The sequence below is a fragment of the Agelaius phoeniceus genome, chromosome 1 (assembly GCF_051311805.1).
Source record: "Agelaius phoeniceus isolate bAgePho1 chromosome 1, bAgePho1.hap1, whole genome shotgun sequence".
Taxonomy (NCBI): domain Eukaryota; kingdom Metazoa; phylum Chordata; class Aves; order Passeriformes; family Icteridae; genus Agelaius; species Agelaius phoeniceus.
In genome coordinates this window covers 56,034,709-56,053,335 of record NC_135265.1, presented here as the reverse complement: position 1 = coordinate 56,053,335, position 18,627 = coordinate 56,034,709, and the positions used below count along the sequence as shown (strand labels likewise).

At 40.9% G+C, this 18,627-nt stretch overlaps 1 protein-coding gene across 2 annotated transcripts in view; it reads right to left on the bottom strand.

The window, feature by feature from the left end:
* The window catches only part of ITGA9 (integrin subunit alpha 9), a 238,781-nt gene that overhangs the window by 119,314 nt on the left and 100,840 nt on the right, over positions 1-18,627 (bottom strand). For both annotated transcript variants that reach the window (XM_077179385.1, XM_054637200.2), the window contains exon 16: positions 4,577-4,732. In XM_077179385.1, coding sequence (XP_077035500.1) covers positions 4,577-4,732 — 156 coding nt within the window. The remainder of the gene's footprint in view (positions 1-4,576; positions 4,733-18,627) is intronic.

Below are 18,627 nucleotides of genomic sequence, written 5' to 3'. Positions count from 1 at the left end.
TGAGGTACCTAATGCCTTCTTTTCATCATTCTTTAACAGTAAGGCCAGTTATCCTCATGGCAACCAGATCCCAAAGGTGGTAGACAGAGACAGGAAGCAGAATTGATCCCCTGTAATCCAAAAGGAAGCAATCAGGGATGTGCTGAGCCACTTTGATACTCACAAGTCTATGGGACCAGATAGGATTCATCCTAGGCTGATGAGGAAGCTGTCAGAAGAGCTGCTCTCCATCATTTACCATCAGTCCTGGCTAACTGGGGAGGCCCCAGGTGACTGGAAGCTGGACAATGTGATGCCCATCAAGGGCCAAAAGGAGGATCCAGGAAACTACAGGCCTACTAGTCTGATCTCGATACCTGACACAATTATGGAACTGATCATCTTGAGTGTGATCATGATGCCAGTTAGGGTTTTTCTTTTATATGTTCTCTGTATTCTTCGCTCATGTATTTGTACCTCTGTAGCCTACTGTACTAGTAGTTAGTTTTCCCAGTAATTTTCCATGGCCTTTCACTAGGCAGGAAGACAAAACAAATTCCAGAGCTCCAAGCCCTGCGAGGTGCAAAGCCCCTGTGCTATCTTGGTTTTTCCTGGAAACCAAGGCCGAGAACAACTCTGAGATACATTTCATAAACTAAGTTCAGCTAGTAACAAGGTGGGGCTCCAGAGAAGGGGCTTGACCTGGGAGGAAATTGAATCGCCACTTGTCCTCCTAATGGGTGCTTTTTATCAATTATTCTAATTTCCTAAAACCTATAAATATGTACTCATTTCTGTGGGGTGGGCTTTTCTGGACATCTTTCCATAACTGCCTATGAAAACCTTCAAATAAAGATCTGCTCTTATATTACCTCTTTAGTGAAATCATCTCAAGTTTCATTTCCAGCAAGTTAGGAAAATGGCAACTATCACATGGCACATACCGGACAACCAGGGGATTAGGCCCAGCCAGCATAGGTTTAGGAGGGGCAGGCCCTGCCTAACCAGCCTGATCTCCTTTTATGATCAGGTGACCCATTTGGTGGATGTGGGAAAGGCTGTGGATGTTGTCTACCTGGACTTCAGCAAAGCCTCTGACACCATCTCCCACAACATTCTCCTGGAGAAGCTGGCAGACTGTGGCTTGAACAGGTGCACTCTTTGCTGTGTTAGTAACTGGGTGGGTGGCTGGGCCCAGAGAGTGGTGGTGAATGGTTTTGTAAGCAATCAATGGCCAGACACTAGTGGGGTTCTCCAGGTCTCCACTATTGGGACCAGTCGTGTTAAATATGGTTATTGATGATCTGGATAAGGGGATCAAATGCACGCTCAGTAAGTTTGTGGACAGCACCAAGTTGGGTGTGAGTGTTGATCTGCTAGAGGGTAGGAGAGCTCTGCATCTAGATCTGGATCAATGGGTTGAGGCTAATGGTTTGAGGTTTAACAAGACCAATTCTGGGTTCTGCATCTTGGTCACAACAACCCCATGCAGTGCTATAGGCTGAGGAAGATTGTAAACCAAACTTTTCCAGCTGAGGAGAACTACAGGGGAATTCATTCATTTCGCTCAGTGGAAGACTCTGAGTAACACATTGCCACTTGTCAAGCCATCTAAGCCAAATACAGTCATTTGTCCATTATTTCAGCTGACCAACTCATTGAGAGCAGAAGAGATGCCACTGAAGGGATAACAGGGGGAAGAATATAAATTGCTTTCAGCAATCCCACTCCAACCAAAGAGAAAACAATTGCCATTAGGCAGGAAGGGTGGCCCATAATCTCTGCAAGAATAAATGCAAAAGATAATTTGGGAGCTTGCCCTGCCAAGGAGGAAGGAGTTTTGTGGCAAGCTATTTCATATGGAACATGGAAATTAGACTGATCCCTGCAGTCTTCCAAGGACTGCATGCCTAGGTATAAGTCAATTAATCTTCAAATGTACCACCTACCCAACTACTGACAGATGTACTAAGTTACTCAGCTGCACCAGTAAACTGAATTGCCCTTGCCTCCAAGACAGGACATCCTAACTCCTGACCAATGCCTAGGAATGCAGTAGTTGGCATAGATTAAAATCATGCCAAGAGCCATTTCAACAGCTTGCCAGAATAAAGATGTCATTCCAATGCCAAGAAATATCATGGGCACAGCTCAGCTTGCAGACCATGACATGACCTGACTCAAGAAGAAACACAGGGATTTCTGCTCTGGAGAAGACACCACTGACAAACCTGGACCATGCTGTGTGTATGCACACTGCATTTCACCCTGTCCAGATCTGTCATTTCTTTGTTCTCAGTTTGAGATTGAGGTGCATGTGTATGTTTTAAAATGCAGAATGGCATTATTTGTGCAGCAAACCAAAGATCACATAAATCAACTCCATGAAAATCCTTCTATACTCTCTCGTGCCTGCCAACCAAGCTAATTAATTTATTTAACCAGCTTTTCAAACACAAGTATTTCAAAAAACAGACTCCTGCTTTAAAAAGGTGAAGTTCATCCAAGAAACATGCAGTCTCATTCACCCTTGAAGTGCAACACTGGGCACAAATTTTCACTGCAAGTTAGTGGCATAGTAGGAAGAGAAGATTGTGGACATTTTCCATCTCTTCTTTTAACTAACAAACAGTTTTGACACTCACAAAGTCCTGGAGACAGTGACACAACTAAATCTACTGAGAATATTTTCTTAAAACAAAGCGGTATCTCCACACACATAGTAGCTGGTGATTTTATTACAGTATTTAGAACAGGCAGAATTCTATCCTATCACATTTCGAATTCTAAGGTCCATTACTGGATACTACTAAGAACAAATCCCCACTGTATTTGGCAGGATAGCTTTCTCCTTCTTGGTTAACATGTATTTATACAGTGAGTATACGAAAATAAATGTGTAGCCTCTTTGTTGCTAATGGAAAGTCACTTCTGGATTAGCAAGATCTAGGGCTTTTGAAAACAACACAAAACTAGCTATATTTAAAGACATTAGTATTTACATTAACATTAATTTTGTTTACCTGACCTCACCTATACCATATCTTCTGAAAACAGAAAACACTAGAGTCTTGAACTGGACTTCTAAAATGTAAGGTTCCTTCATAATCATTAGATTCTTTGAAAATGTAAACCCTTTATTATAATAATTCTGGTTCCTACTGTCCCTTTTGGCCTTCTAAAGATAACAAGACTTCTATGAGAGAGAACACTACATTCCAGTTTTCCCATGAACTTAGTCTTTGAGGACCCCAGCACCATGCTTTGAGGCTACTTTATAAGGGCTTTGTTACTATGACTGCCACACTAACTCTGAAGATCTTGTCACATCCTTGGCTGAAAGGACACTTGCCAGCATACCCAGTGTCAAAATGCTTTTCTTACTAATCTAATGGAACAACATCTGGAAAACAAATGAATAGGGATTGTTAAACTGATTCCCTCCCATCCAAATTGCAAAAGAAAACAAGTCAGAGAAATTTCCAAAGTATTTTTGTTCCTGCTCTATAATCTCAGCATTTAGGTATTTTAACATCAATCTGAGACTCACCTGCAGGGCAATATGTGATCTTTCGAGTTTAAGCTCACTAATAAAAAATACAAGAAGCTTTGTTCATGTAACAGTCAGGTTTACAGCAGTGTTAAAGTTCCAAAGTTCGCCATAAATTCCCATCATATTGTTGCAACAACACAAAATTCATATACACAACAGCCCCACAATCCCTCTTCATAAAAACAAGTAATTCTTGAATGCATCTTTCATGCATAAATTTATAAAAATAAAGCATACTTGAATAAAAATTCATGCCTCTAAAGGGCAAGGATTATAACCAAATACAGTTCAAAGCACTTGATAATATAGTGAAACAAATAAAATGTTTTAGTTACTATTTTTTAAGTAGCATTCAGGGGCCTTGTGAGCAGAATCAGAAAGTAATGCTAGAGATGATGATGCTATCGTATCAAAAGAAAATTAATTTGTTAAGGTTAAAAACCAGATCTAATCATCTACTCCAGACAGACTTCTCATAGCTAAAAAAAGAGGGGGGGAGGGCAGGGGAAGGGAGGGGAGTGAAGGGAAAATGAAACCATCCTATTTTAGCATGGCATGTTCTACAATAACAGCAGGAGCAGGTTTCTCTTGATACATGACTGGATGTATGAAGTCCTCAAGAAAAGAGGATAGTTCAGTCTGGCAAATTTTTTGTTCTTCTGCCCACTGTTCTCCCCTCAGAGAGTTCTCATGTCCCCTTCTGCACTAACAAAGGCTTAACCTGGAAAGAAGGCCAGGACCAAGCCTTTCACAAGAACCTCCTACATTAAGGGAAGAACCAGAAGGAGTAGGACCTTTCTCATCTTTCTCTTCCCAGCACAAACACCCTGAAACAAGAAAGTGACCTCACTTTGTGCTGCCCAGCCTTGGAGGCACAAGCCTTTACTACATCACAGAGAAGCACTGAAGTTAGCAATAGTAAAGATTGTACCAAAAGACTACTGTGTGCAAATGACCCAGAGCTTGGAAATCCACTTTTAGAGCCATCTCTGCTGTAAGTTCAGCCACAGGCCTTCTTGAGAAATAATGTAGTCCAAATCTGACCTGATTCCTTTGTGCTATCTTTTGTCCTTTCTTCCAGCGAAGAATGGGCTTCAGAGCAGTTAGTTCCTTGTCCTCTTTTCCTCTTTCTATTGTATGTTCTCCAAGGCTGTATGATGCTTCAAATACAATTGGAGAGATGACGTCCTTGACTCTTTTCTGTACAAGAAGACAAACACGTATTTCACCTATGCATATAGCCAAACAAGTTTCTATCTACAACAATTATACATTCAATTTAACAAAATCATTTAATTAAACATGCAATTAAACCAGATTCAACACTGCAGACAGGTTTCTCTACTTCCTTTATCTTTCTCCAGGTCAAACAGGAATAAGCACATTACAATGAAAAAGTCAGAATCTTAATTTTTTTTTTAAGTTATTCTTTTGGGATCTACTCTTCAATATACAAAAGCAGTGGAATATTTTGCCCACCTATAAATCAAGTGTTTTTCAATTAAAATATTTTATTTAAAAAATGGGAAGCAAATTATTCCTGCAAAAGCAAAGATCAAATAATCTTCATCTCTGGGGTTTCAAAATCCTAGACTTTGACTGAGATCACTTTCAGTGAGCTCCATTCATTAAAAGAACAGAAAACTCCATCTTCCCTTGTTGTTTTGCAATATCACTGAAATGAATGGATTAATAAAGGTACAAATGTGGCAATAAAATAGGGTTACAGACATACAGGGGCAAGAAAATCCATCTTCCAGTATGTTTTTCAAAGCAAACTTTACAGTTTCCCCCATCTTCAGCACAGCAACACTTTCAGTTTGTAAAAGAAGAAAGTTTTTCAGTTTCTTTACTTGCATATTGTAGGCTTCATACCAGGTATTTAGAATGGTGCTGTATTACCTGGCTGATGAGACAAAAGGATCACCTTTTCTTGTTGCTGGAACCCAAGCCATAAAATTTGTCATAACATGCAATGCCTAAATCCAGACTGCTGTGCCAGGACAAAGTGGTCATTGTGTTCTGTTCAGTCCTGAATTCCAAAATCCAATTTACCAGAAAACCTAAGTGCAAATGCTCTACTTTTTCATAGGCAAACATTCCTCTTAAATTTTAGTTACTTAAAAACATGGCATTAATTCAGCACAGATTAAATTGAGGCAATAAATAAATCCCGTAATTAAGCACATCAAACCTTCACATAGGCCAGCTCTCAACTTTGCCTTGCACTGGTTAGTGGGTTTCTCTGAACACAGCCTGCCAACCACAAGAAGCAATTGAGATGCAATGTCGTTAAAATTACATCTTCCAGATGTGGGAAACCTGGGTACTAAATGCCTTTCAGACCACCCTGTTTGATCTGTTTCAAGAAAACCATTTGCCCTCTCCAGTATGTTGACTGTCCACAGATCTCTGAAGCCAAAGATTAGTGGCTAACCAAATTTCCAGATCATTGGTAAGTTGGATAAATAATAGCAAATATCAGGCTGGATGACATTTACCCTCCTGCACCCTCAGCTAGCCCTTAAATTCCCTACCCTAATACGAATGTCTGCCAGTACTCTGAAGTTTAGACTGCACATTGCTTGGAGTGATTTTTGCTTTCTTGGTAAAGAGCACTTATCAACAACAGACAGCACTGGTGATATCTTGACCTCTTTCCAGTCCCATAAAAAGGACTATGCATGATCTGCAGCACTATTAATCCTCTCAGCAGAAGAGACACTCATGGCTGCAGCCCCTTTCTCAGCTGTATTCCTAGGGTAGGCATTTTGCCATACTGAGACTACTAAATAACAACACTACAACTTCACAGAAGCTGATAGCTTTGCTCTCACAGAAAATCAAGAGTATTAAGTAAGGATTGTTATTAGCCTATGTGAAGACTTTGTATACAGAGAAACAAGACTATAAAAGAGCATGCCATACAGCAACAGTCAAACACAAACCATCAGGCAAATTGCCACCTAATCCAACTGTATGCAATCAACCATGTAAACACAGAACAATAAAATGTATGCAGTGGGTTAAATTGAAATCCACCTACTATTTTTGTAACTTTATTACTGCAGTGTAGTAAGAATAAGTACTTAATCACTTCTACGTGTTTTAATATGGTCTTACAGGGTTCAGTCCAATGCCCTTTAAAGTCAAAAGGTGTTTCCTATTGACTTTGGTGAATGTTGGAGTGCATATTTATTGTTTGCTGGTGTTCTACTTGATTTTAGTGGTGAAATTGTGACTTCTCCACCACCACAACCCTGGGAAATACATTTCACAGACCCATTTATCTTTAAGTAAGGATAAAATTATGAATGCTGCCTAGTTATTAATTATGCCACATGTTCCCTTCTGCTCACAATCCTTCAAAAACAAAGGCAACAGTCTGTGGCATCTCAGTAAGACAGAGACAAGACAGTTCTGTCTCACAGGTACACAACAGACTGCCGGGGATATGAACATATACAGAGAATCAATTTCTTTCATTTTCAGTCTACTCAATTTTTCTGTGTTGAATCATATATTGATGACACAGCCTGCAGATAGCTTTTAGGTATTCCTGATGTCCAAGAAGAAGTCAAAAAATTCAATGCAAATAAGGTTTGAAATAGACTGAAAAGTCCTTCAAGCAAGGAAACGGTACATTTTTTGTATAAGTTGCATGCCCTAATGAACTGGATTTGTCAAGGGATATGATTTCCACAAGCAGATTTTACATGTAATAACTGCTTGACACCACAAGGACGTTATGCTATGGAAGTAATATAGGCTAAAGACATTTCTGAGCTCTGAAAAGCCAAACCTGGCAAATCATAGCATATGGACAGCACAGCTTCAGTAATTGAAAAGAAGTCTTGAAGGACACTACAATGAGTGTAATATACTAGGAGTTCCAATTATGAACAGAAACAATTATGCAACTAGGGTTTAGTACATAACAGCAATAAATACTTAATCTGTACAGACTGGAGTCACTGAACTGGTGCAAGTTTTCACCGTGCCTGAACTGGAAAGCTTACCCTAGCAAATATTGTAACAAGGGCTTGCTATCTCCTCTCACAGAACAATCATCTCAAAGAAATGTTTGAATGTTGTGGCAGTAACTGTACATGGCCACATATTCCTTCTTTTTTTTTCTCTGATTTAGCAGAGCAGAAGAAAGCAAGAAAGCAAAGCCTCTGCCAGATTCATGACTGTATTTCTACTTGACTTTAGTACCAAAAAGTCTTAAAAATCTGAAAAGTAAGGAAAGAGCAATCATCAAACATCACATCCATGATTCTGAACATAATTTTCAACTGATGATGGAGTATGATAACTGTAGGAAATAATTTTTGTCACTTTTAGGAGACATGGACTAAGGCACATCATGACAACACACAAATATAGAGTCCAACATCCTAAAGGCACACTGCCTTGGCAGGCAGCCACTGCCTTTTACAGCTTTAACTTTAGGCTCCAAGAGCCCACACACATCAGGAATTCAAGCAAATTTGGCTGGAACAAGACAGAATTTTAGTCAAGAGATAGGATTTATTCTACTCATGGTGCAAGTGGTTGCCAGATTGGATATCATTTCAGCTTTCTTTTGGCTCAGTGCCACAGTAGACTCAGGGGACTGTACATGAGCTCAATAAATCATCACATTTAATCGCCTTTCTTCAACAAGGTGAAAGCCTCCAACAAGGACTCTAGAGAGTGCAAAATTCCATTTTTAATTATGGCCAATGGGCTGAGAAATAAATTGAGATGTAAATATTGCCCACAATCTACAGCAGGAATAAAGGATGAAACATGGCCCATTAAAAGAATGAATATTATTAACTAATTTTCAGCAGCATCATCTGAAGAAATACACATAATCATCAGCATGACTTCTACTGTTGCTTGGTACTTTTGTTCATGTCTTCCTGCAGTTTCTCTTTTCTTTCTCTGTGGGAAAGTTCTCTGACCTGTCCAGCCTTTTTCTACTCTCTCTGACTTGATCCTCAGGATTTTAACCCATGAATTCCAGAACTTTAACTGAATTCAGCATAGCTTTTCAGTACTTCTGAGAATAAAGTTCTGTTTAACTAAATGACAGAGAATGAATTCCAGAACCCATTTTTTAAAACACACAGATTGAAACTTTTAGTCTAAATGTATTTATTTCAGGTGCTAAATAACAAACACTAAAATTAGACTAGGAAGTTTACAGGCTCAAATACACAGAATAAATTTGACAATCCCAATTTAACAGACAACATATTTATGCTGCAAAATGTAAGACACTATGCTAATGCTAATCCAGCATACAACTTTAATCAGCTCACAGGTCACTACCACATAAATACTCAACTCAGTATCAAGAGATAAACAGTTCCCTGACCCATGATCTCACAAATTACTCAAATTCCCACCAGCCTTCAGAAACAAAAGCCACTACTGCCACAATCTATCAAATGAAATCACTGCTGTAGGTCTTAATAAACATACATCTTAGCTTATGAACCAATAAGATGACAATGCTTGACTTTAAAATTAACTGTCTTCTCCTGTTATCTCAGTCTCCCTCTCTAAACTGTGAATCATCCAAGGTGCATGGTTTAAAAGCTGTGCAATTCAATAAGACTATTAATTAGACAAACTGGCTTTTAACTTCAAGACAGATTTTCATTCATTTCAAATGAATGAATGCATACATGTCATTCTAGTACCTGAAAATGAATAAGGAGCAACTTAACTTCCTTGCCCTGTTCCTTGCAACACTTACCAATTCCAAGATTAGATACCTTGGTGTTAAGTCCCAGTGCAAGTTAATACCTTCAGCCTCCTACTATGCAAAAGAATAACAACCTTTGTCCTCTCAAGAGCTTTCCTCTGTTCTCTACTTACTTTGATAAAGATATTCTAGGACTTGTAATAAATTATTTCAGACCAGCATAATTTTAGAGTTGATGTCTCCTCACTGCAAAGGCATACATAACATGATCATGACAAAATCAGTTAGAAAATATCTACTTTCCATTACGTAGAAGTTGGGGATTCTTTAATACATATATTTTTTAAGGTTTCAAGATATTACTGTAGTTAAAAGGAGAAAAAACCCAACTGCAACCTCTTTTCGAGAGAAGAGACAGAACTAAAAGTTTACTTGATTAGTAAAAGCTCATTTACAATGTTACAGGTGAATTTTTTGTCAAATTAATAGTATATGAAGGCAGTCAGAGGCCTGATGTTTCAATCAAACATGCTACTGTTTTAAGATCTTGTGACAGCTACAATTCAACAAGCAGGTGAATAGCCTTTGTTGCTAAACTTGACTATTACAAGACTTCTGAAGAATTTCAAAGTTTCAAACAGGGAAAAAAAAAAAGCTAAGTATTTGCAAGGTGTTACATGTCCTAATGTTATTTAGGGTTATCATTCAAAAGAATGGGAGTGCTTTCTTTATCCTTTTCCTAAATGCTTTACTCCAGCACACAACTGCTTCCATTAGGTCAGCAACTCCTCTTGGCACACACACCAAAAAGTGAAAAGATGTCTGGAGAACAGGTGGCTGAAAATTGGCTAGAAGAGTCAAGAGGCAGTGGACAGAAAGACTGGATGGCTCTGAAACATCACAGTAGCAGTGGAAAATATATTTTGATAGATACTTCTTTTTAACAATTTTTTTTTCCTCAATTAAAGGCCTGACAATATGATTCTTATGATTCTTTCAAAGCTGTTGTTACAAAAAAGCATTTCATCAATACAGCTTTATAAGAAACACATGTATGTATGTATGAAACAAGGAAACATTCTAGTTAAGCCCAGTTTCCTGTAAAAATGTACAGGAAAAAATAGCAGCATTGTGCCAGGTTTCAAAGTAAGGAGAATCATCCTGAGTAGAAGAGGATAGCTAGATATGAAAGAATGTTAACATCAGTGTTTTTACTGACAGTTAATTTAGTAAAGTAGGAGTTATAGAAATGGTCCTTGGAACTCTTGCAAAGAAAACATACTATTCAGCACGCCTTCCTGTCTGCATGCGTCTGAAAGAGAGAGGCAAAGTACATGAGAAGAATGATGTTCCTATAGTTTCATTTACAAACTATTGAAATGAGAACAGACTACTTATGAAATCTAGAGGTATTTTCACACAAAAATATAAATCCTTCTTTTGGTAACAGGAAATTAGGTAGAACACAATGAGAATCTGGGAGGAGTGTTGCTGTAGTGGTTTGACCAGGCTGAATACCAGGTGCCCACCAAAGCCATTCTATCACTACCCTCCTCAGCTGGACAGGGGAGTGGGATGATAAAAGGACATCCAGTGACTTGCAAGAAAAAGGAGTCACAGATTACCATCATGGGCAAAACAGACTAGAATTGGGGAAATAAAGTGAATTTATTTCCAACCAAATTCAGAGTAAGATAATGAGAAATTAAACAAATTTTAAAAACACATTTTTCCCATCCCTCCTTCTGAGCTCTACCTCCTCCACCAGTGACACAGGGAGATGGGGGAAAGGGGTTATGGTCAGCTCATTACGTGTTGTTTCTGCTGCTGCTCAGGTAGAGGAGTCCTTCCCTTGCTCCAGTATAGGGTCCCGCCCATGGGAGACAGCTCTCTACGAACCTCTGCAGCATGAGTCCTTCCCACAGGCTACGGTTCTTCATGAACTGCTCCAAGATGTTTTCCTTCCATGGGGTGCAGTGCTGCAATAACAGGCTGCACCAGCATGGGTAGCCCATGGAGTCACAAGTCATACTAAGAAACCTGCTTTTCTCTCTATGATCTGTAGGTCCCTGCCATGAGCCTGCTGTAGTACAGGCTGCCCACAGCATCACAACCTTCTTTTGGGCATCTCCTGCTTCAGCATAGGTCTACTCCATGGGCTGCAGGATGATCTCTGCATCCCTGCGGTCCTTCATGAGCTGCAGCTGCACAAGCTGCACAAGCTGCACCATGATCTTCACCAGGGGCTGCAGGGGAATCTCAGCTGCAGAGGTGCCTGAAGCACCTCTTACCCCTCCTTCTCCACTCAACTCAGTGTCTGCATAGTTGTTGTCATCTCATACTCTCACTCCTCAGCTGCAGAGGTGCCTGAAGCACCTCTTACCCCTCCTTCTCCACTCAACTCAGTATCTGCATAGTTGTTGTCGTCTCATACTCTCACTCCTCTCTTCTCTAAGCACAATTACATCTGCTCAGTAACTGTTTTTTTCTTCTTAAATATGTTATCACAGAGGTGCTACCATCATCTCTCATTGGTTTGGCCTTGGCCAGAAGCTGGTCCATCTTGGAACCAATTGATATTAGCTCTGTTGGATGTGGGGGAAGCTTTCAGTAGCTCCTCACAGAAGAACCCCTGCAGTCCCCATGCCACCAAAACCTGGCCATGTAAACTCAATACAGTTGTAATAACATGACCCAAGCCTATTCTTGCACTATTAAACAGAGTATTTATTAGTCTAATCCTCTTCAAAGCAGAATTTAAAATCAATACAAGTAAAAGGAAAGAGTGTTACAATTGTCTGCTTTGTTATATGAATTTAAAAATGTGAACAGAGCTCATCTGTGATGTCAGCTTTTATGTTTAATATCAATTCATGTTTCATATCCTAGTATGTATGTATAAAATAATCAAGAGTACTCAAAGGAGAACATGTAATCAAAGGAGATGTGTAAAGTGGTAGTACCTGCACCTAATCATATTAGGTTAAAACCTTATTGCAATTCATGCAATGCTGCTGTTGTAAAATGCCATTTTTTCTATTCCCTGTGAATGCATCTCCAGCTTCAGAGAAGAGCTCTCAACTTTGATCTGAGGAACTGGTTTCCATTTATTTGTGGAAATATTTGCCTTGTTTGTTTTTCAAGCCCACGGAACTTGAAGGGAAAGTTTTGATTTTCCTTGGTTCCCCTGAGAAACACTTGTTCATTCTGCTCTTGTCTGTGGGTATAAACGGTCTCCCTTTGTCTTGGTCCCTCTGGGAGCCTCTCAGGAACCCTCGGCCAGTCCCAAGTCTGCAGACACTGGGGGGCAGCCTCGACACGGCCGACAGCGGGGAGACACTCTCTGTGTGTGCCCCGAGGGTACTGAGGGCACCTGGGCTGGCAGGGAGACACTCTCTGTGTGTGCCCCGAGGGTGCTGAGGGCACCTGGGCTGGCAGGGAGACACTCTCTGTGTGTGCCCCGAGGGTGCTGAGGGCACCTGGGCTGGCAGGGAGACACTCTCTCTGTGCCCCGAGGGTGCTGAGGGCACCTGGGCTGGGCGCCTTTGCAGCAGAAGAGACACCAGAGACATCGGTAGAAGATAAAGGCCAACTCTTAGCAGGGGTTAATCCAAGGTATTATTCTGGAAGCAATATTTGTCTCTGAAGATGACAAGCTCCCATTCACTATTTGTAACACTCTAACTAATAGAATTAATATTATTAACCAAGAAATACTGAGAAGAGTTAAAGGAAACTTATCCATTACATAGCACAAGCATTGCACAGGGTGCCAGGGACATTTTCCTAGCCTCCAGTTCTCCCGTTCTGCACATACCTACATATCAGTATGCTAACAATCATCTCAGAAACACCCTATCTCCATGTCCTCTTCTGCTCCACCACTTTTCTCCTCTTCTTTCATTCTCCTCTGATCAGCCAGACAGCATTTTGCTAACACTCTCCCCTCTTCAGTCTCTGAGCCTCTGCTCACAGCTTACACAAAAGCAAAAGGAAGAACAGGAAAGAATCAGTACATCAGTACTTCAGAACCTTATGGTCATTTTAGTCCATTTACAGCTGACATCACAAATGAATAGAAAGCTTGCAATTCCTTTTGACAATGATAAGGCTTTTCTCCTTGTTTCATAGATCATTCAAGAAGAGGCAGGAGCCTCCTGCTTAGAAGCCACATCAGCAAATACAGCTGCCCATCTCTCAGAGGATATTATACAATGACAAAGGGATGTTGAAGTGTGTTTTTCTACTTTGTAATACTTTGAAGTAGTTTTGTTTTGTATCCCCATATTTTTCCCAAATGGTTTATCCCAAACTGTACCCCCCTCCCTTTACCTGTGTTATCCCTCTCCCGGGATGAGATCATCCCCAAACCCCCACCCTGGCTCTCTGTCAATCACTCAGCATCCCATCCCCTCCATCCAGAAGTTTCGGTCCAAGTCATCGAGTGATCAGCCAGAGGCCAGGGGTCAGCCCCTCAAGCCTTGCCCCATACGCTGTCCTATATGTTTATTCCCCAGCATCCATCCCTTAGGGTCACTCATTGGTTGGTAAAATGTTATCTACTTTTGGTTTCCACCTCCCTTTAAATGTAACCTTGGCACATCTCCCGGGGCTCTCGGCAGGAGGCCCCCTGAGGTGCAGGAGCTCCTTTGGGACTCCTAATAAAACCTTGGATTAACCCCTGCTAAGAGTCGGCCCTTTATCTTCTACCGATGTCTCTGGTGTCTCTTCTGCTGCAAAGGCACCCAGCCCAGGTGCCCTCAGCACCCTCGGGGCACAGAGAGTGTCTCCCTGCCAGCCCAGGTGCCCTCAGTACCCTCGGGGCACAGACAGTGTCTCCCTGCCAGCCCAGGTGCCCTCAGCACCCTCGGGGCACACACAGAGAGTGTCTCCCTGCCAGCCCAGGTGCCCTCAGTACCCTCGGGGCACACACAGACAGTGTCTCCCTGCTGTCAGCCCAGGTGCCCTCAGCACCCTCGGGGCACACACAGAGAGTGTCTCCCTGCCAGCCCAGGTGCCCTCAGTACCCTCGGGGCACACACAGAGAGTGTCTCCCTGCTGCCAGCCCAGGTGCCCTCAGCACCCTCGGGGCACACACAGAGAGTGTCTCCCTGCCAGCCCAGGTGCCCTCAGCACCCTCGGGGCACACACAGACAGTGTCTCCCCGCTGTCGGCTGTGTCAGGGCTGCCCCCCGGTGTCTGCAGACTCGGGACTGGCCCAGGGTTCCTGAGAGGCTCGCAGAGGGACCGAGACAAAGGGAGACCGTTTATACCCACAGACAAGAGCAGAATGAACAAGTGTTTCTCAGGGGAACCAAGGAAAATCAAAACTTTCCCTTCAAGTTCCATGGGCTTGAAAAACAAACAAGGCAAATATTTCCACAAATAAATGGAAACCAGTTCCTCAGATCAAAGTTGAGAGCTCTTCTCTGAAGCTGGAGATGCATTCACAGGGAATAGAAAAAATGGCATTTTACAACAGCAACATTGCATGAATTGCAATAAGGTTTTAACCTAATATGATTAGGTGCAGGTATTACCACTTTACACATCTCCTTTGATTACATGTTCTCCTTTGAGTACTTTTGATTATTTTATACATTATGCAATGGGTCAAATGTGTTTATCCTAACAGCAGTACTTTCTTAAATCCCCATCTCTCTGTTCCACAACATGTAAAATTTTGGTAACAACACAAATTTGAGGCCTTCATGGAAGACTACTCTAGATTATATATAGTAACTCTAAATGGATAAACAGGATATCTTGTGACATATTGGGACATTCAGCAAAGCTGGGAGAGGGCAGAATTAGCCTCTTCCCAACCACAGGCCCCGACAGCTAAAAACACAAATCCTTGGGGAGAGGTCTGAAAGAGATTCTAACCAGTGGGAGTCATAAGGAGAAAGTATCAGAAGATGTGAGGGGTGAGGGAACAATGGGGGCAAGGGGCATTGGGGATTGGCTTATTGTTTTATAGTTCGGTTTTCAGGAAAATATAACAAAAAGTCATTAAAATACATGTTTATCTGCACTAGATATTATCCTGCATTGTAGAGGTGTAAAATGATCTTCATCTGTCCAGACTGCTCTCCTTGGGTCTTTGGGCTTTGGGCATCTTAGAAATAACCACTTCTTTCCTCCTGATTATAATCGTTTCCATGGTACTCTGAGCACAATATAGACATTTTGTGAAGGGCTGTGATACAAAATGACCTCCTCTGTATACAGCAACCCATAAAAAACCAAGAGACAATTCTGTGGAGAAAGACATCTTCTCAGGTCTAAGGCATAAGGTGACCGGAACCAGTTGCATTGTGCCAAAAACACCTCTGACACTGACCGTGGCAGAGGTGCAAAGGGAAAAGAGCCCTTTGCTGCCCTTCAGTTTGAGTCTATGTAGCATAGTAACACTGCCCTTGGGTAACTAAGTTCTCAAAGGCTAAGGGCTCAGCAGCACTAGGATGGAAGCAGTTTTGGTAACAGCATCAACCACAATAAATATACTCGCTCTAGCTACCAAACTAGGTCAAAACTGATGTTATTTCCTTTTCAGGAGTGAAGTCTTTCCTTAATTTCCTTTATTTCCTTAATTTTCCTTCTGAATGAACTTTGGAATATATTTTTCCAGGGTCTGTTCATTTTCCAATTGACTGGAATGCAGTGCTGAAGTAAGAGCAGATGAGAGAACTGTAAGTGTATGGGAGAAAAAATACCAGATAGTGCAAGGAGCAACTGCAAAGCCTGTAAAGTGCATCAGAAGCATGGTACTCAGAGCTTAGGAAAGACAAAGTGAAGGGGGGATGGACAAGACAAGGATATCAAGGCTACAGGCCAGGATGACAGAGCTACAAGCAGCACACACCAAATCCTAAAAATCACCACCAGCAACATCTAAATTCTTTGCCATACTTAAGAAAAATAGCTGTGTAGGGAGCTTCAGTAGTAGACACAATCAAACAAAAGAATCACAGATCAGAAGTGTGTATCAGATTCCCTGCACAGCTTGCTCAAGCACAAACTGAGCTTTGTCTTGGCTTGGAGTGTGTTATATTCACCAAACTGTGCTGTGAGGATAATGAATACAAATGGACATGAACAAGTTGCGATATTTTGAACTTTATCTCAATTCTTGTATTATTTGTTCAAAAACTCTATCTTCACTCCCAGACATGAACCACAGTCTGCCATTTTTATCCCACTGGCTGTGGGATTTTGTCATATCTCTGCTTTAGTACTGTTTCAAAACTCCTATACAGAGAAACTGCTTTCCTATAATTTGTCTCTATCAACAGAAAAGTCATAGAAAACAAATATTGTGGTACTAATAATACTTTAAATTACCCCCTCTTAAAAATAACTTATCCTAGGAGGCAGTAATAGACTTTATCATTTAGTCTACCTTCTTGTATGTCCCAGACATTACAATTCATTTGTTAATCTTCCACCACATGAAGTAATTTGTTTAGCTACAGATATTTTCCAGGAACACATATAGTTAGGTCCTACAGTAATCTCTCTTGGATTTAAAAGGTCCTGGGTCTGGCTTCTTTAAATATAATTGACATCATATTTCAGTCGCAGGTTTCTGTCACACCTTTCTCTACTAGATTACAAATAGCTACTTAGGTGCCTCTTGGCCTTCATTAAAATAAAAACACTGTGGTTAGTTCAAATTTCTAAGTGAGCCCTTCCCTTGCAACACTTGATGAGGTTTTATAGTTTTTTACAACATCATCTAAACAGGAAGCATTTCATCAGTGAACACACAATTCTACCCCCAGTCAAAGTAACAATCTATACAGAAGAAGATCCACTCCAAAAAACTATTCTCTCTGTATGTATGCCCAAAAAACTCACTGCTTCTTTTTGCCAACTGTCATGCTAAGTCATGTTCAATTGTTGGTCTGCTATGATCGTGAAATCTTTCTCAAGGTCCATGCTTTGCAGAAGACAAGCCTGTCTTAAGGTGATTCATCATGATATTGTATCCCATATAATCTGTGCCCAAAAATTGTTACTGTATCCTTAAGACCCTGCATCCAGAGACCTCATGTACCTGTGTGTGTGGAGGCTGCTTGTGCACAGGCATTTGTGTGGTATTTATGCCAGTGACTACATAACCTTTGCTTAGGCTTTCTTTTTAGTTTTTTTTCCCTTGGTTTGAGAAGCTGCAGTAGCAATTTCTGAGCTGCCTTGAGGACGAATTCCACAGCTGCCTGCCTGAAAAAAAAAATGGAGGCATTGCCCTGGCAGAAGTGGAGCAGAGCTGCCCTGCTCCACCTCAAGCTGTTGTTAAACGCATGGAGCTGGGGAGAGGAAGACACTGAGTGGCTCCAGGCCAGCTGCTTCACCTGCCACACCCGCTGTGTTGTGCCTCAAAGCAGGGAGGAGGTCAGTGCTGGACAAGCCATCAGGTCTTTGTCTGCTGCTGGAACTGTTCCAAGAAGCTCCTGCCTTCCCAAGACGGAGCTGGTGCAGTCTTGTATCCCATGTTGGGAATGGGTATTTCCAGGACTTTGGGTTTCTCTTTGTTCCAGTGGGTTGGTATCTGGAACGATTTGATATCTTGCAGTTATTTACTTGTTTTTTCCCCTCCCTATGCGCATTCTGTTTGTTAATAAACCAGGGGTTTTTCCACTTTCATCTATTAGTATTAATTTCTTATTGGTGGAATGGGATTGTTGGAACCTTAAAGTAGACAGCTCATTCTAGAATGTTTTCCTTTGAATTGTCTCAAACCAACACAAAGCCCCTTCTCCTCCTTTGTAGGCAGGTTGCAATCTTTGTTCCTGGATGAGTGATCTCACACTTAAATAGATTAAAATAAACTTTACTTAAGTGGCTCAGCATAGTAGATGCTTCAAAGCACTTTATAAAAAACCCTATCCTCCCCTTTTAACCAAGTATTTTTATGTTATCTGCAAAATGTGGAAGTAATTTTGTATTTGTTTTCAGATCTTTAATAACTAATTTTAAGCTTTCTACGGATCTCTCTAGAACATAATTAGAAATAACCCACTTAATAACCCTACACTGACATCTCGTTTCTACATCAGTCTGAAAAATATTAACTTTTATATATACAAATTTTGTGCAATCTCTTTTTAAAATCTTTTTTTAAATCATAGTGCCTAAAATGTTAAGTGAAATTACAAGCCCTTAAAATTCTATCAAACTCATTAAATCATTACTCAGGGTTTGGGCTTTTTTGTTTTTTAAATCAAGCTGGGTTTGTTCCTTTAATTTCTTGAGCATGACATAATTGCATTTCCATTATATTGTTTATATGATTGATGTCAATCCACAGCCCTTTAGATCAGCTTTCCTACCCTTTTTCATATATTGACACTTTAAAGCTCTCAATGCTTCCTGAAATTTCCCATGCATTACA